Source organism: Dermacentor albipictus, chromosome 3, assembly GCF_038994185.2.
Source record: "Dermacentor albipictus isolate Rhodes 1998 colony chromosome 3, USDA_Dalb.pri_finalv2, whole genome shotgun sequence".
Lineage (NCBI taxonomy): Eukaryota > Metazoa > Arthropoda > Arachnida > Ixodida > Ixodidae > Dermacentor > Dermacentor albipictus.
The window spans coordinates 55,235,433-55,260,964 of NC_091823.1; the positions used below are offsets into that span (position 1 = coordinate 55,235,433).

Genomic DNA, 25,532 nt, shown 5'->3' on the forward strand with positions numbered 1-25,532 from the left:
TGTATGTATGTATGTATGTATGTATGTATGTATGTATGTATGTATGTATGTATGTATGTATGTATGTATGTATGTATGTATGTATGTATGTATGTATGTATGTATGTAACTTTCATGAAAGAATCAATAAACTTCGTCTTCTTTAGTTCCTTCCCTTTCGTGGAATGTGCTAGTGTTACCAATGTGGTCCTTCATCGAAGTGATGGAAAAGTAAGCAATATTGTTATCCATAGCTGTCATCTTTCTGGTCATATATGGAATGTAGCAAAACAGCTGTATAAATGTCATTCGCGAAATCTGTATACTATATGAACAGTAAATATGGGAATATGTGCAAAGTGAGCAATGCCTAGACCTCTCGCAACATTTTTAGGAGTTTTAATACTGTTGAAGGTTTCCATTTCGCTTTTATTAGACTAAATACCAATGGAATCAGAGGCCAGAGAAGTTCCAAGCCTTCTAGGCCAACTCTGGTGTATGTAAGGTGAAGGGTGGCCACTTCAACTAAGCCACACTACAAAAGAGTGTACACTACGCAGGAAGCATAGTACTATCTGCATCTCAAATGAATCTGTTCAGCCCGGCCTCCCCTCGATGAAGACAGAAAAGAAGGAAGCGCTCAGTACGTTGTTATCTGCCACGTTCTTCGTGTTGAATATTTTTATCTTCACTCAATATATTGATTTTCGATTATCAGTAACTAATCCAATGCCATGTCATTTTGGTAAGGCAATACGTTCAGCGTAAGCACCAAACTCTCTGACGAGCCCGGTAAAGTAATGTGAAGCTGTACCGTTGTAAGGAAATTGTGAAATTAATGTAAACTGCTTTAACACAAACACACTAAATACTGATCATGTGCGTCGACTTGAATGGATGCCAGTCAATGGCTCATCACGTTCTTTTTATTCTGTTTTACAAATAAAGTGCAGTACGCTTGTTGCGTATGTAACAGCTGGCATAGTTGAGCAAAATTAGAGATGTGCATGAAGTTGGACATGCGGCAATACCATAAAGTTTGTCACGTAATAATCTCAATAAAATGAAACAGTTGTCACAAATATGATTTTGCTCTTCATTTATTCCATCAACACAACAAAAAAAAGACAATTTTTCATTTTTCCCGTACTTTGGTATGGCTCCGTTGTCGGTCTACTTGGTGTGATTGTTAGGCGACTATAAATCGGCGCCTTCCATTTCCCTTATTTTCCTCGCGTGTCTTACGTGCGGTATTTTTGACCTGAGCAATGACAAAGCCTAGAGCCTCTTCTATATTTTTTCATTTTATTTTCACTTGCGGAGGTTATCCAGGTGTGTAGTCTTCTTTCTTCGGTCGCACGAAGAAACTTGCGAAATGGCGCAGCGTTTATTTACGCCACAAGTACGTGTAACTCACTGTCACGTGGATGCGTCGTTTGTCAATAAGGAGTGGGTCGGCGGTCCCTCTAAGAAATATTAGTCAGCATGAGAACGTATATACCAGCAGGGCGGCACATTTTGCCGGATCAGATAACATGAACGAGGAGTTGGCTATACCAGACAAGACTTAGGTGTTGGTCGTTCACGCCTACGCTCTTACTTACGATGGTGTGAAATCTGCATCTACAAGGCGTGGAACTCGAATTGTGAAAAAAATATATACTTGTTCCCAATGGCGCACCTTTTGAAGAGATCATCCCTTTAAACTTTGGAGCTGAAATCACATTGATAACTGGACAAATGGTTATTTTAGTAAAAAGTATAAGCACAGAAGTGCGACAAACAGACTGCCTGAATTTGCAGAGCCCACGGCCGTGTATTTCACGTGCACCGAAGTTAGACCCAAACGGAATGATGGTCGAACTTTCCACAATGAAATTAGAGAAAGCAAAATTTTAACAAGATGATGAGAGCATGTTTACATTACAAAAATATAGATTACGACAACTCATTGAATGAACCCATGTGAGTAATAAGTACACAACTGCAACGAGGTCAGGAGGGGTTATCTAGAATAGTCAAGGTTCCCGTAGCATATAACGTAGAAGATTCTTGAAGAATAAAGCTAAAGCATAAACAATATTTATAAATGTATGTAATTAGAGTTCTGAAATGATCATAAATAGATCTTCTGATCGAACATTTTTTGTCAATGTAGTATTCGATGAAGCCATCCTACGAAATTTTGTAGTTCTTTCTTTTCCGACCCGCCGCCGTAGCTCAGTGGCTTCGGCGTTGTGTCGCTGAGAACGAGGATGAGGGTTTGTTTCACGGCCATGGCGGCTGAATTGCGACGAGGGAGGAATGCAAAAACGTTCACCTACCGTGTGCTGCACTGCGAAGTAAATAACCAGGAAGGATGAAAATCTATTTGTAACTTACACCCTTACCCTCTTTGTGGTCTAAAGGTGGGGGTTATTGACCCCTTTACAGTTTTTTTTATTTTTTGCTTTTAGGTGTGTAAATTATTTTACATTGTGGTTGCAGTTCAAGAAACCGTAAGTGGCCCACATTAATACAGATATTTCTACTACGGCGTGCCTTTTAACATACTGTGAAGTTTCGGCACGCTCAACCCGGTAGTTAAAATTATTTTCTTCTCTCTGGAAGTTTACGTACTCACACTCACCTTAGCTTGCAAGGGCACACGATTTAACTTTCATTTTGGTATGGAAATCGGTTTTACGCATTATGTGCAATTTTTCTCTTGAATGTGATTTGCTATGCTTCGTTCATATAAGAAAATAGTGTTCTTCTTTTATTTCTTACCAAATAGAGATTCAGCCCGTTCCATACTACAGCGTCTGAACTGATATATGGAAGCGGCTTAGGCGACGGAGACGCTATTGTAGGCGCCGCGCACTCGTACGAAGAGCGATGAAAATGGAGCCGGAAAAGAAAACAATAAAAAAACCAGTGAAAAGAAAAATATATATCACTGGCCTTTTAGTTACATAGATCAGTCATTTCGTAGTCGAAGAAACGATCTCGAAGTTCAATTCGAAGACACGCTGTCTCGGAATCGATGGTCGGGACGCGCAGGAGCTCTTGCGCGAGGTTTAATGGGATGCGGATATTGGCGTTCGTTCTTTTTGTTTGTTTTTTTCTTTTGCGCCATAAGAACAAGCCTTCTTTTTCATGCGAGAAAAGAAATGTAGCTAATAAAGAGAAAGGAACTATTTTTCGATCAGTCGAGATGGAAACGATTTTCGTGGCCCTCCCCCGCCATTCTAGAACTTACATTCTGTCCTTTATGCGTCCTTGCCGAGGCCTTGAACAAAGAAACTAGTTTTGTCAGTGCACTTTATTGCTGTCGATAAGCACACTTGTGAACAATCCTTGCAAAGTGGTGTCGTCATAGGCATTGTTCGTTAAATTTCACGGCGTATATTGGTTCGTTTGAAGAAGCAGCAAAGATAGTTTCGTAATGTTCGTATCTTGAGCAAAAAAATCGGGAAGATATTGTATATTGCGGGAATTTTTTTTCCGAATCCGAACGTCCTCGCAAACGCAGAAGTAATACAAATGCAAAGCTGCTACAGTGTGTTTTTACGCTGGGAAAATGCACAAAAGTTCCATCCCAGAGCCTGCGAAAGACTTGAGTGGGGATCACTCGCGTGTGATAATTATTTCACTTATTTTTTTTTTGCGTACTCTTTTTGCATAAACATGAATTCATGTGCTTTTGTAAACGCTACTTTGATAAGTGTGTAAGGTCGACCTAATGAATGAATATTTAGTTTTACACTAATGGCAGTTAGTATTCTCACAAAATTTAATATTTTGAAAGGATAACGACCAACCTGATTTCTGAAAAGTTTCAAACGATAAAAAAGATATGTGCGTGCGAGGCAGCAGAAAAACGCAGTTACCTTTTTTTTTCCTCATGTAGCAGTCTGGCAAGATTTCAAACTCGGCGTTATGAGCAAAAAAAAAAACTAAAAAGAAAACGAAAAGAAAAAACAATTACACGGACAGCGCTAGACTACTTAATGAAGTTTATGATCTTTCACTTTGCCTCTTAAGTACATAATCAGAACTTAATGATAAGCTAACAGCCCCCGTACAGCGAAACAAAGGGCTCTCAGAGAAAGAAACGCTCGCACGAAGAAAGCTGAGTGCAATTCGGTGCCACTCCGCAAATGGATCCGTTTCTCTCTTGTCGTACTTTCGTTGATTGTGCTATCAATCTACCTGAGCCTTCTGGCAGCCACGTCGTCTGCTATCTTTCTTTACTTACCCACTCGTTCGGTTCTTCCATTTGAGGGAGTTACTGCAGCAAGAGAAGCCGCAAATAAACCAGGCCCAACTTCATTTCTCCTTGTAAACGATCCCCCCTCCCCTACGACATCGCCCCACAATACACAATGGCATTGCCTTTGTAGCACAAGTGCTATCCTTTAGCTCTATATGTTGGTGTTTTCTCTGCAATTATTTGAACACTATAAGTAATTACTGTTTAAACACCCACAGCTCCCCATACTTTACAGATATATTCCTGAAGCACAAAAAAGATAAGTGAAAAAATGAATACTCCTTTTTTGCGATATGACCGAAATGTGAAAACCAAAGGACATTTCTGTGCTGTCTTCCGTCCATCCGTCTTTCCGTCTCTCTCTCTCTCTCTGTGTGTGTGTGTGTGTGTGTTTGTGTTTGTGTTTGTGTTTGTGTGCGTGTTTGTGTTTGTGTGCGTGTGCGTGCGCGCGCGCGCGTGTGTGTGTGTGTGTGTGTGTTTGTGTGTGTGTGTGTGTGTGTGTGTGTGTGTGTGTGTGTGTGTGTGTGTGTGTGTGTGTGTGTGTGTGTGTGTGTGTGTGTGTGTGTGTGTGTGTGTAGGGAGGCAGGGAGGGCGGTTGTCTACATTATACACTGTAGTATATCTACATACAACGAACGGCGTAAAATATTTACACAGAACCGCCGCGTGGTGTTGATCGACAAATCGCCAACTCTACGCGCCATGCTGCTTTCATAAAAAAAAAATCAAATAAAAAGTCATGAGCCATTCCACTCTTTGAAGTTGAATGGCCAGCGAGGATGTTTAGCACAAGGACACAGAAGTGACACAGAATATTGAATAAAGGTAAAAACACATCAATTGCCCTTATCGGTGGTCATATTGACGATAGGTACGTATACACACTCTCTATCGCGTTTTATTAAATGTGTAAGTATTTTTTATGCCTACCCAACGAGAAATTTGTGCGTCATTTGAAACAATTAACGGCTAATAGGCCCTTAACAATGGCTGTTATAGAATCGCTCTTAAAACACAAATAAATTGCCATTCATTAGGGTATCGGCGCAAACATGGAACAAACATCAAACTTTTCACTGCTGTCGTCGAGAACGGTGTTCCCAAATTTGTTTATTTGCGATCTCACAATGCTCGGTTTTATCCCACATAAGACGCGCCTTTCATTTTTCGTTTCTTCCCGTCTGGTGGTTATGCCATATTGTGCTTCCTAATGGTCATGCTGCTTACGACACCTGTTATCTATTTCATAGTTCAGTTTAATGTTCATCAGTTTCGTAGTCATCGCTCAGTTTAATGACCGTCACAATTTTTTTACTGTGTGATGCAGTGTATTTTCAACTGCAATTCTTGCTTGTATGCCATCAAAAATGGCTATAACATTGCAGCTAATAACACTCTTATAAACGGTCTCCTATGTAATGCTCTTCACGCTGATGAATGCCATGACACAGCTGAAGCATTAGTATATAAAAATGATTTTTCTTCTTACATGTGATAATTTACTTCACAATATATATATATATATATATATATATATATACATATATATATATATATATTGTATATATATATATATATATATATATTGTGTATATATATATATATATATATATATATATATATATATATATATATATATATATATATATATATATATATATATATATATATATATATATACTATTGTTACTTTAACTTTGTAATTATCCAGACAGATATGCTCAACAATCCATTTAACTGTTTTCTGTGCAGTGGCGGCGCCTAGTACCGTCCCGAAAGGTGACGACGCTTACGGGCCCCGACTGCTTCAGGAACCACCGAGCGTGGTGCGCTTTTCGAGCGACGCTGGCGCTGTTCTGCAGTGCACGGCCGACGGTCGACCCATCCCCGCCATCACGTGGGAAATGGCCGACGGCAGCCCAGCTCATACGGTGAGCGGGGAACCGAAGTCGTTCTTTCAAAGCCGAATGTTTCCGGTGCTTTTACCAAAAAAAAAGAAAATGGAGAGAACATGATAAAACGAACGGTTCTTCTTACGTTGTAATATGTAATTTTCACCTCGTGACTTCAGTGTGAACGATGTTGTCTCCCTGGAATGTTAGGTGTTCGTGTTTAACGACCCGAAACTTGACGATGAATTCAGGGGAACTCCGTTGCGAGAGGCTCCGCGTTAGTTTTGACAACCAGGGTTTCAATTACGAGCATTCAGTGTGCTTCATAGGAGCGTTCTGAAATTGTGTCTTAATTGGACGTTCGTCCCGCGAACTCGCGCTCTGCAGCAAAACGCCACTGCGTCCGACCCACCACGGCGCGTGCGCAGAACGTTCGGAGCAACATCAAAATAAATATATGCGTGCGGCCAGCTGCACGTTTCTGGTTATGTAAAACAATAACAAAGATTGAGTGGGAGTCTGCTCACACAATGTCGAAGCCTTAACAATTCCAGAACCGACGAAAGGCGCGAGTATGTCGACTAGCTCGGTTACCCGTGAGGAGGCACGCGTTTCTTTATTCGGCACTTTCACGCGACCGCAACAGTGTCCCGCTGACGTGCCCTGAAAAGCCTGCTCCCTGTTCGCCCAGGTTCCGGGCATTCGGGAGTTCCGCTCGGACGGATCGCTGGTTCTGCGGCCGTTCGGAAGTTCGCAGTTCCTAGCCGAAGTGCACTCGGCCACCTACCGCTGTCTGGCTTCCAACAACCAAGGTCGCGTCAAGGGCCGCTTGGTACACGTCCGTGGCGGTGAGTGCCAATGGGTCGGCGCTTCCAATGTCGTCACATTTCAAGACGTGGTTGGCTATAAAATTTATGTGACGCAGTTGACGCACTAAAAAAAAAATAAACATATATGCCTCGGTGACCTATGAAGAAGCATAGGTATCGCGTTCGCGCACATTTATTTCGGCTTCTTGTAGGCGTGATAGCTTATTTAGGCTCGTGCGGAACGTGCCTCTAGACTATATACAGGGTGTTTTAGCGAACACTTTTAAAGTCTTGAAGAGTTGCCTGTGACAGATATCACAATTATAGTTCATGAGCTGGTCTACACGAAGCAGAGGACAATATTAGCAACAAAAATTGAGATGTAAATCACCTAATTAATAAAAAGCCCTAATTAAGTTTCTAACTAACTAAAAAATTGCCCATATTGCATTTCGCAAATTCTAGCCGTGGAGGTCGCCAGGCGGATCCACTTGGAACGAATTTTCAAGATGACATCAGTTTCGAGATATAAATTCGCAAACTTTGCGGAGAACTGCATCGGCGTTCCAGTTAACTTATTAAGAAAACATCATTTCAGGCACTCAAGCACACAAGTAATTGGAACGCGAATGAATTTCTCCGCAAAGTTCGAGAATTGACATCTCGAAACTGGTGTCGTCCTGAGAATTCGTTCCAAGTGGATGCGCCTTGCGAAGTCCACTGCCAGAATTTGTAAATTGCAATATGGGTCATAAGATTATTAGGTAAAAAGTTAATTAGTGAATTCTTGGTATTTAGTTGATTTCGCATATCAATTCTTTCTGCAAGTAGTGTCCGCCGCTTCGAGTAGACCAGCTCATAAACTAGAATTGAGCTATCTGCCACAGGCAAGCTTTAAAAAATTTTGAAAGTGTTCGCTAAAAAACCCTGTATAGTAGCTGCACGTGATATTCAAGCTCGGAAGGGTGAACATGCGAGAAGGAAGACTAAACGTTATCCTAGCGCTCGCAGTTTAGAGTTGGTGTATTCGTTACGAAGCTGAAAATTCATGAATCAAGATTTCGCGTTGCATGTGAAAATAGGGCCGCTTTATTGTAATTGGTGACTTGCGGCACCTTCAATCCGTTTGGTGATCCTTACGACTCGCATCGAACAATATAAATAAATTGTAGAGAATGCTTGGAACCATATAGTGGGTCATCCTCTATTCAGCAATTTTCGCTCGTGAATGCCACTGGTGTTGAGTCCGCTAATGGTCGGTCCCAAACGCCGATGACCAACAAACGCGTTTGCAAAATAAATAAATAAATAAATAAATAAATAAATAAATAAATAAATAAATAAATAAATAAATAAATAAACAGATTCACTGCCGAGAGTCAATGACACCGCTAAGCACTTCGATTGCAATGTACGCCTTCATATGACCTAACAACCCCAAACATTTACTCCAAAGGATGCTCACATAAGCAACGCCTCAGATTTGTGGTCCCTACTTGAATGGCCCAGTGAAATATTGCAACTTATTTCTCCTGCAAGCGTGAAAATATATTATAAGCTTTATTTTTGTCTGTGAGGTTTTCAGCTTGTTGTTACAAGCAGCTATGATGTTACAATGAACCATGATGTTACAGGGAACGGCGATGTTACTTGTAGCCGTGATGATACTTGTAGTTGTAATGTTACAAGAATATTCCGATACCTATAGTTTACAAGTTATTAGCGCAGTAAAGCCTTCATTGTATTCCTTTCGCATGTGCTACTTTATCTGGAATTCCATGGGCTGCTTGGTGATGGTGCCACATATTTGCGAGGTAACGGATTCAAATATAACAAAACTCTTGTGTTTTGCACTTTCATCATGGATTTGTGTGCCGAGTGCAAAGCAACGGTCACTGACATTCGAGCCTGCGGTAAATTCTTTCTACTTCTTCCTCTAGAATAAAAGCCCTCGAATAATATTTCATCCAAATTAGAGCGATTCCATTTTGAGCCTGTGGCATACGAAGAGAAATTATACATTAACTGTTTGCTTTCCGGGGGGGGGGGGGGGGGGGAGGGGCGAAATAAGGAGGAAAAGTGGCGACATTGACAGAGTACTCCACGCTAGCAGCGGTGGCTGCTTAATGACAAGCGCCGGCTCAGCTACAAGCAGGTGAAAATGGAAGTACGCTGAAAATGGAACGAACGAGAAATTTCCAAGCCGAGGACAGTGCTTTCCGCATGGGGTAACAAGCGCACGGCTCGTCTCTCTCTAAACAGGAGTCGTCTCCCGTGCTGTGTTCAGTTTAACCGAACGTCTCTTTGTTCCTTCAGTCACAACGTTAGTGTTTTTGCGCACGGAAAGAAGTGTCTACTTCTATAGAGCGCCACTAGGGGTCTCCCTTGCCCTCTTCACGCAACCACCTCCTCCAGGGTTATACAACTTTCCAGCTTAGGAGCTCGCGTCGATAATTAGCAAAAGAAACAGAAAGTTACTGCATAAGTTGTCCAAACAACGGCTCGCCTGGGTGGCCAGCTAATTAGCCGTGAAGCTTCACGAAGTCTCAGAAAAATATAAGGAAATCTAGACAGGGCCGCATAGAAAAGAGAGAGGGAGAGATAGAGAGAGACAACAAGCTGGGGTGCCAATTTCAGTTAGTAAAAACTTAACGACACAAAATTTACCATACCGGCAACTGATAGAATACAGCACAGTAAACGTAATGAAGCACTTAAAAGGAAACATTAGGTATTGGCGGGGACAAAGATTTACACAAGCTACTGCCGTGTGATTTGAAAAATTTATGAATGACAAAGAAAGAAGAAACGCGAGATATATCACTGTAGTAATATTTACACTTTTAAAGGTGTTTTCTTGTTGCACCGGTAACAACACCCTTACCGTTAGAACCTTATAGAAATTTATAAAGGACGAGAAGGTTGCTCTAACTAGACTTGCGATGACAAAAGACGTAGTTCAAAAGTGTGTAAACATTCTGACAACCTTGGGCTAACAGAAATATCCGAGAAGAGAGTTTCATATCTATCCCTGTGAGTTTTTCTTGGATATTTCTGTGCGCCCAAGGCTGTCAAAATGATAACATAGTTTTCCACTACGCCTTTTGTCATCGCCCGTCTAGTTAGAGCTCCGTTGTCGTCCTCTATAAATTTCTGTAAAGCCCTAACGGTGAGGGAATTACCAGTGCGACAGGAAAACACCCTTAAGGGTGTAGCTATTTTTACAGTGTAGAAGAGCACGCCGTTTGAATACCGGCACAAAAGAAATCTTTTCACTAGGGCGATGCGGCGTTCATAAATATATCGGATTAACAATTATTTTTCGTTCGTAAGAGATTTTGTTTACTTCTAGACCACCTTCTTTGTTCGCTTTGATATTAGTTGCGGCATGTTCTTTTTGTAATAAAGGCTTGCTAATACAACCTAACGCACAGAGCGGTTGTATTTACTCAGTTGTCTGCGCTTGACTGTGAGGACATGACAATGGCCTGTATCCCTTCGAAAACGCTGTTACGCGGTTTTCCTGCTGTGATTCCTCAATTGCGCTCTTTTAGTCACTGTACTAGCGAATACTGGAGAAAAGCAATATTTGCCAAGAAAATCTCCACCCCAAGAATTTTCAACGAGGAATAGTGGCTGCCGCAGCTACACTTCAGGAGAGCACGTGCGTTGCCATCAGCTGACTGAGCTTGAGGAGAAACGTTGAGCCGAGCTTGTTTTGTGAATGCGAATACAGGAGGACGCGTTGCTCTTATGAGGCTATGGTAATGGAGTTAGTCCCTCCATTCACCTTATTAGCATCACTTATCAATCCAACATTAACCCGTAGAGCAGCTACAGCGTCTCTCGCGTACCAGCCAAACATGTTGAGAGCGTTATTCATCGTTAAGGACTACGTGTAGCCTATACCAGTATTTTATTTTTTCTTAAGATAGGGAAAGTCAGTTCGCTGCTGCTACCTAGTGATTTTGAGCACATGCCGTGTCACTCAAGCCTGTATAATACACAGCGCGGTAAGCAGCAAAGACTTCATTTGATACAAGCGGTCAAATACGGGTTCCAGACTTTCTAGGGCCCTGGCGCGAATGTAGGAAGGCAGTCGGAAGAGCGGAGGCCTTGCTGTTATATTTACATATTGCAAAGAAGGGGTAAGGCGTGCAGACACGGACACAAGAGCAGAGAAGTGGACGACACAAACGCCGACTATCAACTGAAGAAAGTAGTGAGGTGAACAAAGAAAGAAGACACAAAACTCATATGCGCATGTTCTGGAAAGGTAGCACCACGTGTCAATCGGGCACAGGTGCCGGTCTACGCTAGAGGTAACTGTTAAGGCATTTGATCTCTACCTTATGTAAGATAATCAAAGGCTGACTCACGCACGCGCTCCCACCATTATTGATATGTCATGCCTCGACCATCCACCGAGAAGATGATCCATCAGTAAGGCGACCTTTTATGTTCCATTAGCCTCTGATTGATACACCGCACCGTTTGCCCTGCGTACAAACGGCCACAGCTAAAGGGAACATTATATAACATACCAATACGACAGTTAGTAATATTGCTGTTGTTGATGTGCTTCACGGGATAAATATCTGTTCTTTTTTGCTTATCACCTGCTCCGTATTTCTCTGCATGGTAGCGATTATCTTACCTATAGCTTATTGGGAGCAGTCAAAACGATATTAACACCATATATACTTGCAATTTTTTTTTAAGCTTGTGCGATACCAAATGAGTGTACGGAATAGCCACAACTAAAGGTGGTTAACAGGTGGATCCCTTCTAATCTTTCCTTACATACATTGCCAAGACTGCCAAAATTGTAACTGCACGCCTAAGTTAGATGAATGCGTGATATTGTACACGCATAGGAATGAAGATACGCGGCTTATGGTCGTGACATGGCATATCAATATTAGTGGAATCGCGTGCGTGAGTCAGCCTTCGATTACCTTACATATGGAAGAGACCAAACGCCTTAACAGTTACCTCTCACCTAGACCGGCACGTGTACCCGATTGACATGTGGTGCTAGCTTTCCAGAGCATGCACAGATGAGTTTTGTGTCTTCATTCTTTTTTCGCCTCATTGCTGCCTTTAGTTGATAGTCGGCGTTAGTGCTGTCCACTTGTCTTGTGTCCGCGTCTGAACGCCTTACCCCTTCTTTGTATTATGAATCCTTACCAACTAGCTCAGCTTTCTGTCGTTCTAATGTTATATTTACGCCATTAAGGACTTAAATGGATTCTTCGAATTTTGTCTTTTATTTAGGCTCGACTTGTTAGGTTAGTCATAGCACTTATTTCTTGCTTCATTTGTGTTTCTTTCCTCGTCATGTATATTTCAGACACCTCATCTGAAGTACTAACCCTGTACATAACAGGGTTGACATCTTCTGTTTTGATCAAACTTCTTTTTCTCTTTTCAAAAGATGGAACTGGGTAATCCTTCATTTTAATTATGAAACGATTGGCTTAGCTGACACGAAGCAAAGGCACATCAAGGAGCATAATGCAGAAGGAAAATCGTCTTCCGTGCCATCAGTACGCTGGGCGGGGGAGCTATGGCCTCAATTTGGTTCCATCTGCATGTGTATATCCAAGCGGCAGTGTGACCAATCTCCCAAGACCAGAAAGACTCCTCGGAGTACTGAGACATAGCAACAATTGGATGCTGATCAAGATTTCTGCTCAGCCAACCCTCAAATGCAATCGTTATTCTCTGCCCTTTAGTCCAGTACCCGTCAGCGTTTTTTTTTTCCTGCACAAAGGCGGTTCAGTTGTTCTGGGTCAGCGACCCCTCTGCGCCAAACAAAACAAGAAAGGAAACGAAGGGTCCCTTGAACATATTTGCTGCCGAGGTTGGGTCAGCATTTGTCACAGGTCGCTTGGCGGACTAACATCAGTAATCAGAGCCTGCCGAGCCGGCTCCTAGGCGGCACTTTCGTGCGAGAAAGACTCTAGTCTCAAGTCCGCATCAGTGAGCGTTGCTGCGAAGTGACGACAAGGCTATTTCGGAAAGAAGCGACAAAAAATGTGAACATTGAGTCGCTCTAGCCTACAACCGGCAAATGCGGCAGCGCATTGTTGCTGTTGCCTGAACTGCTGCTGCTGCTGTTGTCAGCGTCCTCTTTCAACTATGCCTCGTATCCATGAGGGGGGATTGGCCAAGGTTCGCCATGGGAGCTGTTCCAAATGTCTTTATCTTGCTGAAAACTTGAAGGTAAGTAATAAAAATATAAAGAAGCTCAAGTTAACTGATCGAAAAGTTACTAGGCCAATTTTAGATAGCCACCAGAGAAGAAGGGAAAGCAAATATAGTGTGTGTTTATAATGTGTAAACAGCGTTTAACTTTTCAGCTAGCAGCGGTGTAGTCGCACACAAACTCACAGACTTCCTTCCGGGCGCGACGACACCTGCTCGCACTAAATGATAACATAAGAGCAGATGACATAAGACCAAATACCAATACGCCAAAGCGATAGCATCACGAACATGTTTGCGATACAAATGGTTATCAAAGACCAGGCGCTGTGAACATTGACCTTCTTTTTTCTACTAGTAATTTTGTCCCTGAAACGTGTCGTGCTCGATAGGGGTGTATTTTTTTAATTGTAACTAGAAAATTTGAAACGCTGGCTTCTTCAGAGCCGGAAGTCGCAAATACACACTACTCAGACACGAGAAAAAATTACACAGACTAGAAGAACAAAATACCTACAAGGACTATAAACGCGAACACAGCTCACCAGCATAAAAACAGCGTCATGATGGGTGCAACACCATGGGTGCATCAAGAACATCAACAAGACCATAGGCCGAGCCGGCTATAGAAAGCTTTTCGTTCGTAAGTGCTCTTTTCCACTGGCTGGCCACCTTCGCTAATGCTATGTATAGCATCGGGATAGGCTGGAACTTCATCTTACGAACAAAAATAACGTAAGAAGTTTTTGTGAATACAACTCGTATTTTTTGCAAAGGTGAGCACAGAGACTTGCAGTACAAAGATGTGGACAAGAAAGACGCATTCTGAGAAAGCGTCTTTCATGTCCAGGTATTTTTTTTTTTTTCGCAACGCTTCTCTTCTCCCCTTTGCAGAATTATGTCAAACCAGCTAGGCCAGCAGTTTACTACTCCAGGTTTTGTTTACTTTGTACAGGTGATATCTTGATTCTAGCAACGTTGCTATGTTTAGAACAACTGGTTGAGATCGCAGAAACAGCTATCCACAATGGAAATACTGAAGGATAAGATAAGAACAGATCTCTCAGAAGGAGCCCATTGGCTGTTTTGAACATTCCTTCACTCGCCTGTTGACCAAAACAGTAGGCATGAGGTGGAAGGTTTCATTGAAGATCCCAGAAACGGTTGGTCAAGGAAATAGATCAAATACTCCGATGCAATCACGGCAGCATGCAAGACTCGAGGTCTTTGTGATTGAGTGGCATCTGGACAAAAAAGACCCTCTTTGAGAAATGCTTGCTCTCAAGCGCAGCGCCTGCCCAAGCTGATAGATTATAGCGCGAAACACGAGGGTAGTTGAGGGTCCCTCCAAAATACTCGAAGCACATGGTGATGACAGCTGTTTACTTTATTGCGACACCAATTATATGGACAGTCCAGGCGAATTTATGTCGTCGCCGTCGCCGTGATGTTCCGTATAAAGCCCAAGGGCGATAACGCCGTCACCGGGCGCCCTACGCTGTATGTGCGAGCGATAGCATGCCAGGTGAGCCGATGATTGCGGCTCAATCTCACCCGCGTGAAAGGAAGGAGAGCGGGCAGGAAGCGCGCCGTCTGCCATCGTGCGCGAGGCACCCAACGTTGCGACACACCAAGGGGAAGGGGACTGAGGGGGATGGGTAGCGTTCTACTTAGCCTACAACTGCCTATGTGGCGGCTACGCACGGTCGCGCGGCGGTATCTTGAGAGCAATCTGCGTTGGAGCCATAGTCCAAGTGCGTCGACGGCGTGTAGCATTGTGCGTGCTGTGTGTTCTCGGCGCTCAGTTTGCGCTGAAGCGACAGACAGCACGAAGGTCACTTCGCTCGCTGCTGCTGCCGCGCTTGCTCACAGCAGCGTTTCCACAGCAAAAGTCCGCGGTCACCAAGTGTCATTTGTTCATGTTTGCTATGCACGCTGACACATCTGCTTGTTAAGTTAGTTAACAAGCGAATGTTTACAAGTTGATACGGCCGATAAAAGTGCTATCCTTACTTCGTAGTCCTGTCTGCTAATTTGCTATTGCAATCAATGCTTCACTTTTGTGGCGAATTTGCGATTCTTTTTCTTTGTAATTACAAAAGTACAAAGAGCAGGTATGGACAAAACAGTCACGCACCAAGCGTTTGTATGCAGTGCACACTTACAGAATAGCATACCTTGTCCGAATGTTCTTTTCCTCTTGCTTTTTTGTGAAGAAATTAACTAAGGTACTTATTCTACTCTGGAGGACCTCGCGGTGAGTTAATATTGCGAGTAATGAAGCGTTTGAGCAAACTAGGAGTCAGCTATAATATCGTTCGACCCTAGGTCTAGCAAGGTATGATTGCCTCTGCATATATTTTCCTATTTTTTTTGTTAGTACTACCTAAAAGCGCGAATCAGGGGCGAGTGACATGTCGTTTCCTTAAGTAAGTCAGAGGGTGTGAACTCATCCACACCGCCACTTTTGTGAGCTTTATTTCGAGTGACATGGATCTTATATTGTTTCAGTCGGATTGCGTCATTTGGTAAATACAAGATGAAAATAAAAAAGTAAAAAAGAAATCTATATGGCACGCCATAGCGGGTGACTTTTGATGAATTTTGACCACATTGTGTTCTTTAGAATGCGCCCGATGAACGGTACACGATCGTTCTTGCATTCCGCCACCATTGGAATGCGGCCGCCGCAGGCTACACTGGTAGTAGTTCTAATGATGTACCGCAAGGTGCAATGAAAATGAATTAGATAGTGAAAGAATATTCAAGGAATCAAACTCTTAGGCTAGTTTTTTTAACAGGCTAAATAGTGGCAAGAAAAAAACCATGTAACAAAATTTCTTGTCATTACTTTTAATGGCTCTGAGGCACAGTAAGCGAACAACAGGTCCGTTCTTCCTCTTATTTTATTCGAGGCGTCTGAAAAATAAATTGTACTTTAGTATTTGCAAGTGATGAGTGGCCATTGTTTGCCTCTTTCTTGAAGTCGCTATATCAGCTTTCCACAAAAGCAAAAAAGAAAGAAAGGAGAAACAAATAGAGGACGATTTGTAGTGATTTTCGGCAGGACATTACACGACAGCAAACCAATGTGAAAAAAAAGAAAAGTACGGGTACAAAGCAAGGAAGAACATAACATCAAATATAGCCTTAGACTATGAGCCCTTCATTGGAAAAAGAGATAAATAAAAAGACGCAAGCTTTTTGTAACACGGCAATATTGGATGCGTAAGCAAGAAACAGGAAAGCTTAAAGAACGGGAAAACGTGCTGATCAAAGTTGGTGTCAAGTGTGAAACGCGAAAGCGAAGTCGCGAAGTATGTGGCGGCTCCTGCAAGCTCAGGTGCTTTTTATTGAGCTCGAGGGGAACTTTCATTTTTGGCAAGCCACGGGCAGGCACCGAAACTCTGTGCGGATGCAGCAAACGCTCAGGCAAATACGTGCGAGCTGTAAAAGTTGGGCTGAAAGTGCATAGATGCGAGGGTCAGTGCTGCATATGGTCAACGCCCCTTAACCTGGAGGTGTGCTGATAGCGTCTTTCGACCGCGGACCCGGCCTCCTAAAAAGGCTTGTCAAGCCCGCGGCCCGGGTAAAAGAAGTGGTTTGCCTCAGCTCAGCTCGCCTTGGCTGTACGGGAGCCCCGCAATCTCCCCTTCGCCGCCGTTTGGTCGCGGGGTCCGTTCCGCCGACCGCGAAGGAAGCGAGGCAGGCGTCTGCGTCGCGGCTGATAAAGGCTGCGCTGATAGATGGTGCGGCTGGGTAACGATCGCGGGCGAAATAAAAAGCCACCTTTGCAGAAGCGAAGCCGAGGTGGGAAGGCCGCCTATCCTCTTGAAGCGCCTCGGGGAGCAGTTGTCTGCTTTAATCAGCTACGACAGAATAAACAAACAGTATCAGGCCTGTAGATCCTCCAGTGGATAAAGGTGAGTGATTTAATTAGCGCGTCGGCGGGAACTTGCACGGTCGTATCTGTAGAACTGATAGTCAAAGTAAAACCTCTTAGATTACAAAAAACGAAGCATTCGAAATTCGGCTTCTAAGGAAGTTACCTGTTAATAGCGTCGATAATTAAATATTCAATTCGCTTCATACGACTGATATCGCTCTTGACCTACTGGTATGTGTGCGTGTGTTTCACGACAACGGCGTGATTAGCAAGTTTGAAAACTTTTTTAGCAGTAGATTTCAGTTTTCGTAGTTAGGATGCTCTTTTCGAGTTTAGCTTGCTGTAGCTGTGCCTCTCTTTGTCCCGTCTGGGCCCTGTTTGACATCCCCCAACTCGCGTACTCTCGCTTTCGGTTTCATTGTATAAAGTGCAGATATTCAATGAATCAGCACGGAGAAGGAAATACAGGTATGGCGGGATTAAGCTTAGATAGTCCATGGAGTTTGTAATGCATGTCTTGTAAAACTGTAAAACCCACCATTAATTAGCTAGGTTGCAAGAAGTATTAAAACGTCCACGGATGTGCTTCGGTGAACTTAACTGCGCTTACGTCTCACTCCGGGAGTCACCACTAGTAATGGTCGTATGCTTCAGAGAGTTCTCACAGACGAGACAGTAGAGGTGTGAACAAAAAACCTTGCAGAGTCAATAGACCCAGCGTAAAATATACGGAGCCCAGTCATAGATTGACTAGTAGATCTTTAAAATTTAATTAAGACATTTCCAAGCAAATGTAGGGTGCATTGGGAAATTATTGCCGGGTTCAGGGGGCATTAGTGGCGCCCCTTCATCTGAGACTCCCATGTATGATTGCCAAGAGTTTACATAGATGTCAGTTGAATCTATTTCTGGAGTTTTACGTGCCGAAACCACCATCTGAAACCATGATATGAACTACAATGGAATCCCCCATAGTGAGAGACTCCGGATAATTTTGACCACCATGGGATCTTTAACGTGCCCCCAATGCACGGGACATGGGCGTTTTTGCATTTCGCCCCATCGAAATGCGGCTTCCGCAGCCAGGATTTGATTTCGCAACCTCGTGCTTAGCAGCGCGACACCATATCCGCTAAGCCACCTCAGCGGGTTATGTTAAATATGTTAAATACTGTTTTGTTTATTATGTTCGTTCGTATGATCATGTTCACGTTCTGTATAACTCTGTCAATGACTAAAAGTGGAATCAATCAATCGATCGATCGTTCAATTAATAAATAATTAATTAACTATTTACTTATTTCACCCACCATTCACTCCATTCGTTACTGTATTGATTACTGAAATATTTATGCATTATTATAAGAGTTGTTTGTTCCTGAAATGCACACAGGTAGGTACACAGTATGTGAGTACACAGCAGGCGGTCTCATTCTGCAAGGTTGTAAATGGACTTGCTGTTTCTGAATCAGACGGCAAGGTAGCGTGACTAAGTGATAGATTAAGGAGCAGCGAAAAAAAAAGAGAGAGAGAGACATACGAAAGGAGAAAGGCAGGGAGGTTAACCAGAGGGGAAGATCCGGTTTGCTACCCTACGCTGGGGAGAGAGGGGAGGGGGAGGTAAAGTGATAACAAAGTAGAGCTAAAGAAAGAAAGGAGCATAAACATACAATCACAGTCGGTCACTGTCGCCGCATACTGCCACCGCACAGCACAGGCGTTCGTAGTCTTCCACTCACATCAGTGAAGGTAGTCCCTTTGCACACCTCTAAGAATCTCAGTTACAGTGGCCAGTGGCACCACAGTGACGTAATGGGAAGCCGTTATTGTATTCAGCACGCGACGTGTGAATGCGAGCTCTTTTGATGGTCAGTTAAGAAAAAAGAATATTATATATCTTAAATCAACGCATACAAAAAGGAGTGGTCTGCGGGCAATTTACGGCCCTTTGCATAGAATGTGAAAGGACTTGCCAGCTGCAATAGCCGCAGTTCCTTGCGTGTATTGTGTTTCTTCAGCGCTTCTGTAATGTTCTGTCACTGATAGCAGCGATGTGAAGGAAGCCTAAATGAGCTGCGATAATCGACGGCGCGGCTTTCTTGGATTCGTCTACCCCGGAAATTATGTCTACGTGAGCCAGTTCACTGGCTTCTTCAGAAGGCGGCTTCTTCAGAAGCCGCCGGATGGAAGGTGTACTCTCATTATTCTTTCTTGCGTCGTAGCGTGGTATTTTGCTTATTTTGCGAACAAAGGCCTCCCTCGATTCCATTTACGCGATCACGTGGACGGCGACGAAATGAGTTGTATTGCGAGACGCTTCCTCTCCGTAATGCCCTCGCAGTGACATCTTCCCTGGTTATCAGCAGCGTACGTCATTCGGACGAAAGTAAGGACTCATGTCTCACCGTAAAACAGCAATCCAGATCTTTATTTTTTCATTAAAGGGACACTAAAGGCAAACGTTAAGTCAACGTGGACAGTTAAAATACCACACCAGAGACCTGGGAACACTTATTTCAGTGCCAAGGAAAGACTTCGTTGAAGAGAAAGTCACCTCAGAAGGGTCCGCACACCTGTAACGCAATTCAGGTCCTCCCCGTTAGGGGAGTGGGTCACGTTGATTACACCATCCCTGCCACATACTGCCATCGGTGAGTAAAACGGTGCCTGACAGACGGTGCTGCGCTTCTTTTGCGCAAGGATGCGCGGCCAGGAGAAACCGAGCCAAGACGTAGTGTTGGATTCGCCTTTGCAGCTGCTTTCGGTCAAATGGCATGGACCGTTGGGGCATCATACCATGGAGGTGGATTTCTCTGGTGCTTTCAGTTTGTGCTACTTTCGCGAGCCAGCAAAACCAGCGCAGCACTACGCGATAACGAAACAAATGAAACGCGAGAGCTCGGGCGGCGCAGTGTCGAGCGAAAACGAAAACTTTCGACCACCCGGGTCGTTGTGAAGGGTAATGTGAATGAGTTATTTTTTGTAGTCATCGAATAGAACCGGAAAAAGTAGCATTTTATTCCGTCTCCTAATGCAATACAATTATCTCTTTATTGCGGAAGGTTGAGCACTAGTGACTGAATTATAGTGAGGAGTGCCTACGTCATCGGGCTAGTACTTTAATGTCTCGGGTGAGTGGCGAATCGGATCCTGCATTGACCGCAACGTATCGATTACTACAACTTTTTTCGCGATAATCTTGATGCCTTAGACGTTCTCGAGCTCTAGCGTGAATTAATATTTGGCTTTGTGTCGCTTTAACAAAGGCACAAATGCCTGGGAAGTAAAGGCCCGTGTCGCTCCAGAGAAATAATTGATAGCGAGCGCATTCTTTTTTTTTTAAAACATTCATTCCTAAAATGGAAGTAGAATCGATACATTTTTCTCATTGAAGTTGATAAATGGCACCCATGGTTAAATTTTTACATCTGGTTGCTTAATCAGTGGCCGCAACATTGAACTGCCGCATTCAAATAACGAGCGACGACAGGAGAATTTATATATATATATATATATATATATATATATATATATATATATATATATATATATATATATATATATATAGTCATATAATGAGAAGCCAACAACATTGACACCACGTACAACGTAGGGGAAATTGCATGTGCTTAATAAATGAAATAAAGTAATGATAAATTAATGGAAATTAAAGTGGATGAAAAAGTTCTTTTTCATCCACTTTAATTTCCATTAATTTATCATGACTAATTATTAATTATTTCATTTATTCAGCACATGCAATTTTCCCTATGTTGTACTTGGTGTCAATGTTTGTTGGCTTCTCATTATATGACTAATAATTATCGGGTCCCTCGGTTAACCCCCTGTCTTCTCGTTTATATATATATATATATATATATATATATATATATATATATATATATATATATATATATATATATATATATATATATATATATATATATATATATATATATATATTCAGTGAAGCAGACGCGCGTATGCAGCGGTTTATTGACGTTTCGGCCACGGTCCGGCCTTCATCAGATGATGAAGGCCGGACTTGAGAAGCCGGCCGAAGGCTTCTGATGAAGGCCGGACCCCGGCCGAAACGTCAATAAACCGCTGGATACGCGCGTCTGCTTCACAGTGAATATTTACCGGGACCCGGAACTGCTCTTTTCTAATATATATATATATATATATATATATATATATATATATATATATATATATATATATATATATATATATATATATATATATATATATAATATTGCTTCGTCATCTGGTTTATCGTCTACAGTTTCCCTCGACCCCACTGGAACTCAAAGTTCGTTTGGCGCGTTAGATCCAAAAAGAGAACTAAGAAACAGCACGAGATTGTTGTAAATAACTCATGCGACGACACAGCATAGTAATTGTGTTTGAATCAGGCAATGGCAAGTAAGTTGAAACCACACTATTATCGCGCCGTCACGCTAGCACGGCTCCTTCCACATCGACACACCGACGCGCAGTCATGCGAAAACAATATTGTTAGACGCTCCTTTTTGCAAGGTTTTGCTTTTGCCCTTTAGTGTAGAGAGAGAGAGAGAGAGAGAGAGAAGGCAAGGAAAGGCGGCAAATTCAACCAGAGAGGCGCCTGGTTTGCTACCCTACGCATAGGGTAGCATAGTAGCATAGTACTACCTACGCATAGGTGAACTAACAATAAAGAACGGTAATTGTGCAGATTATACCCAAGAATTAGAGACAGTTCAACCAAGCATGGCCACTGCCCGACCACGTGATACACCTTTAGTGATCTTCAATATTCGAAGTCTCCGTGACCACGCCACTGGTGATGTGAGCACCACGCACATTCGGTCTGTGACTCAACTGAGCTGAGTTACGCGAAAAAGGAGGACATCAAGCACCCGAATTGAATATCCGAACTCATGTTCACCTTATCCGTTAGTGTGATCGGAGTCTAATCGATGGCAAGATTTACTTACACGCGTACATACCCTGGTTTTGCGTTTGCTCGTGAGACGGCCTTATAAATAGAGCAATTGTGGAGGAAACTTTTGGTTTTGTGACGCACTGTTGCAATGAACGGAAGGTGAAATCATTGAACTTCGGAAAAGATACGTAACATGACGGTGGACACCGCATTTCCTTCACAAATAGTGTTTCCTTTGTACCGAAGTGTCGACAAATTTGACCGCGTTTACATTGATTCACGTTCTTCAGCCTTCAAACTCAATTTAGATCAAGATTTCGCCGCTAAGGACATTGCTGTTCTTACAGGATTTGAGGCTGGGCGTGTAGAACTTTTTACAGCAATATATTTCGTGGCAAAAGATTTATGGCCGTTTTTTCGTAGTTCGTCTTATAAAATGACACGGGAGCTTCTCATTAAATAAGAGACGGGGTGAGGGTGATGGAATGCGAAGAGGGCATCACGGAACTGAGAGGAGCCGAGAGAGCAAGGAGTTTAAAGTGTAGCCTTCCATTTTTGTACTTGAAAGTAAATAAAATGACGGGCTACATTGCATAACATTTACCTGAAACATTTAAAGAAACAAACGCTTCTCATGACGTTCACACCTACAAACTCGTTGTATCTGCCGTAATTTCTTCCTCTGGGTGCTTTCTAACGATGACCCTTGTAACTAAAGGTTCACAAGAACCTGTTCTTTCCAACAGCAACTAACCCAGCTTTCAACTCGACGCAGCTAGGGACGTTTATTGTAAACGGCATCAAATCCTGTACCTAAAGAAACATTTGAACACTGTAGCTCCGCCTAATTCTTACCCTCTCCCTTTGTATTTCCTCTCGCAGTGGTGCCAGAGAGCCTCGTAGTCTCTGTGCCGGATGTCTACGCCATTCGAGGAAATGCAGCCGTTCTACGTTGCCACTTGCCGACTTCAGTGAGAGATTGCGTCACAGTGACGTCGTGGATTCGCAGTGATGGTCTCACAGTGGCAAACACGCTCCCCATAGGGCAACGGGGTAAGTGAAAGTGCGCGCAAAAACTTTGTCCACGAAATGATAGACGCGAGTGAAAGTTTTGCCCGTGTTCAGGGCTCTCATCAGCGGACCAAATTGTGATGAGCGCCTATAAGCTTATGACTGGGAAGGAAATAGTAGTTCTCGCTTTTTACATACACTGTAAAAAATAAGAAAATATATTTAACGGGTAGAAAATGCGATCAAGAAAGAGCATAAAAATAAAGAGCAGCACATTTCACATGAAAATATAAATTGAGGTACATGAAAAATAGTAAACTATAGTGTTGCCTAACCCCCTCACCATGCAATTCACCTTCTGCAGAGCCAGTCGTTCGTCTCTACATTCCACGGAGGACAGCCTATTTTACACTAGCTCATGCATCTTGTGCTCGCTACATCAGTCTACGCCTACGTGCTGTGTGATGCGCATCTGCCATCGTAATAGCTATCACTACCGCTTATAATGGCTTTACTTCTAAGAACACTGTTAAACATAAAGGAGCGCAAACAGAGTGAACTTTATGTAGAGCCACTTTGTATCCGTCAGACACAATACCTTGAGTGCAATATACTCGGCACAACAGCAGATTGTTATTGACAGCCGATGGTCGGCACTGTTTCGTGAGAAGCTTCAGGAAGCCTGCTTCCGATTTTTCGCTCGAACGCAGCCTCCCGCGATCATTGATCTTCTCAGTCCGTCTCACCTCGAAAGAGCGTCTCGAAACGGGCGCCGTAATTAGGTGTTCCTGCTCCAAACGTGGAACGCTCAATCGTTACGAGCGAGGTGGTTCTCGCGCCTGTTTCGTTCTCTCCTCTTTCTCCTCACGCTCGTCCACTTCGTATAACAGCGGCGCGTGGGTGGTTTCCGGCGATCAACTTCGAGCTAACCTCGATGGGTCCGGCAGGCGTGTCGTTCGCTCTGCCAGTTCGCTTGTTCCGACGCATCGAGCCAACCGGCTGAGAAAATGGTCGGCAGCATTATGCCATACGAAGGCTTGCAGGACGACAGCGTTCCAGGAGGATCAATGAGAAAAATCGAACAAGGCGAAGCGCTCGATACGAAGCTGCCATCATGAGTGACGCTTCGTCTTATAAAAGCCGATTGGTGCTCCTTTTTTTTCCCCTTTGGAATGTTGTGCGTATTTGCCGTGACTGTCCGTCAGAAGCGATTTGCCAGATCTTGAAAGCAACGACGAGGCAAGATTGTGGACGTAGGCTTGCTATGTACGTCCAAGCATCGTGAATCGCTAGAATAAATATTTAAATCGAGGGAAAATTTTTTTGACAGCTCCTGGTGCTAGTATGCGAGAGGTCGGAACGCAACGAAAAGTTCAAGGCGTACGAAATATATCTACGCATCTTTATGGACGAGTAAAAATTGAAATTTTGACGTGTTTTCTCATTCACCTGAATAGAAACCTCTATTGGTCTAGAAGGAATGCGGTTGCTTGTGAGCATATGTGGGTGCAACTTGCAGCAGGGCCTCTGAATCAGTGGAGTACAACTGATGGTGCCTGTTAAACTTCACTGGATTTTATGCTGTAGGAGGTCTTCAACAGCTGCTGGTTAGACAGCCCGCCGCACAGAAGAGGAGGGTTTTTTCTTACATTACGGGTCCTATACGGTAACCAAGACATCGAAGTCGATACTCTTTTTCCGGGCCAACTGCATCAGTCTCTTCTACATTTTAAGCTAATGTGAATAATTTTAAGAAAATGATTAAGGAAGTCAGGCAAGAGCGTATTTTCTTTCACGTAGAGTTGTTTCCCTTTATCATTTGGTAAAGTGGCAAGCTCGCTAGGTCTGACGAGAACGTTAGAGCAATGGAATCGCAAAACTTACTTTGGTAAAAAAGGGACGTAGTATTGATCTGGTATTGTATGACAGGGGACGTGCTTCTGTAGTTATGAAAGTACTACACATTTGCCTCTTCTGTTAATATGCTTACTTCAAAACGGTGTTTTCAGCAGCGCATGAATGGTCCTAGAAAAACGAAAGTACAGAGGAGAAATAGCATGTTTTGATACGAGACACATTGCTTGCGCTGCGTAAAACAGCCATGATCTTTTACCAACTTGCGAAAGCTTCCACGTTTGTGTCAAAGTTCGTGACGCAATTCCGCCAGATTTCAGTGTATTAGGAGATTTTTTCTTAGCCTCTTTCTCCTGCTTTGACCCCTCCTGCTTTGATTTGATAGGAAGTACTTCCGATACATTACTTCTGACTGTCGTACAAGAAAAAAACGAAATAGAAAACGATAAATCAACATTTGTGTTCAATTTATGCCTCTGCTTGGTTCGTTTCAATATGGTGCCTTGTTTTTCTGACGAAATTCCTGCAGATCGCCCTTTTAAAGGTCCAATACTTTTTGAGTTTTCTGCTTTATAGTGTTCGCAAGCAACTTCGTCACAGTTATGTGCACGCAAATAATTTCCCCTTGCAACTAGCGTTGAGTCGACTGAACGAATTTCTTATTCCCTGGACGTTTCAAAGTTTGGCATTTCCAAACTGACAATTGCTG

General features: G+C 43.0%; 1 protein-coding gene across 1 annotated transcript in view; it reads left to right on the plus strand.

Annotated features, from left to right (window-relative positions):
- Positions 1 to 25,532, plus strand: part of LOC139057703 (cell adhesion molecule Dscam1-like) — a 58,996-nt gene that overhangs the window by 20,775 nt on the left and 12,689 nt on the right. The window contains exons 2-4 of the mRNA XM_070536444.1: positions 5,987 to 6,165; positions 6,818 to 6,974; positions 22,841 to 23,011. Of these exons, the coding sequence (XP_070392545.1) occupies positions 5,987 to 6,165; positions 6,818 to 6,974; positions 22,841 to 23,011 (507 nt within the window). The remainder of the gene's footprint in view (positions 1 to 5,986; positions 6,166 to 6,817; positions 6,975 to 22,840; positions 23,012 to 25,532) is intronic.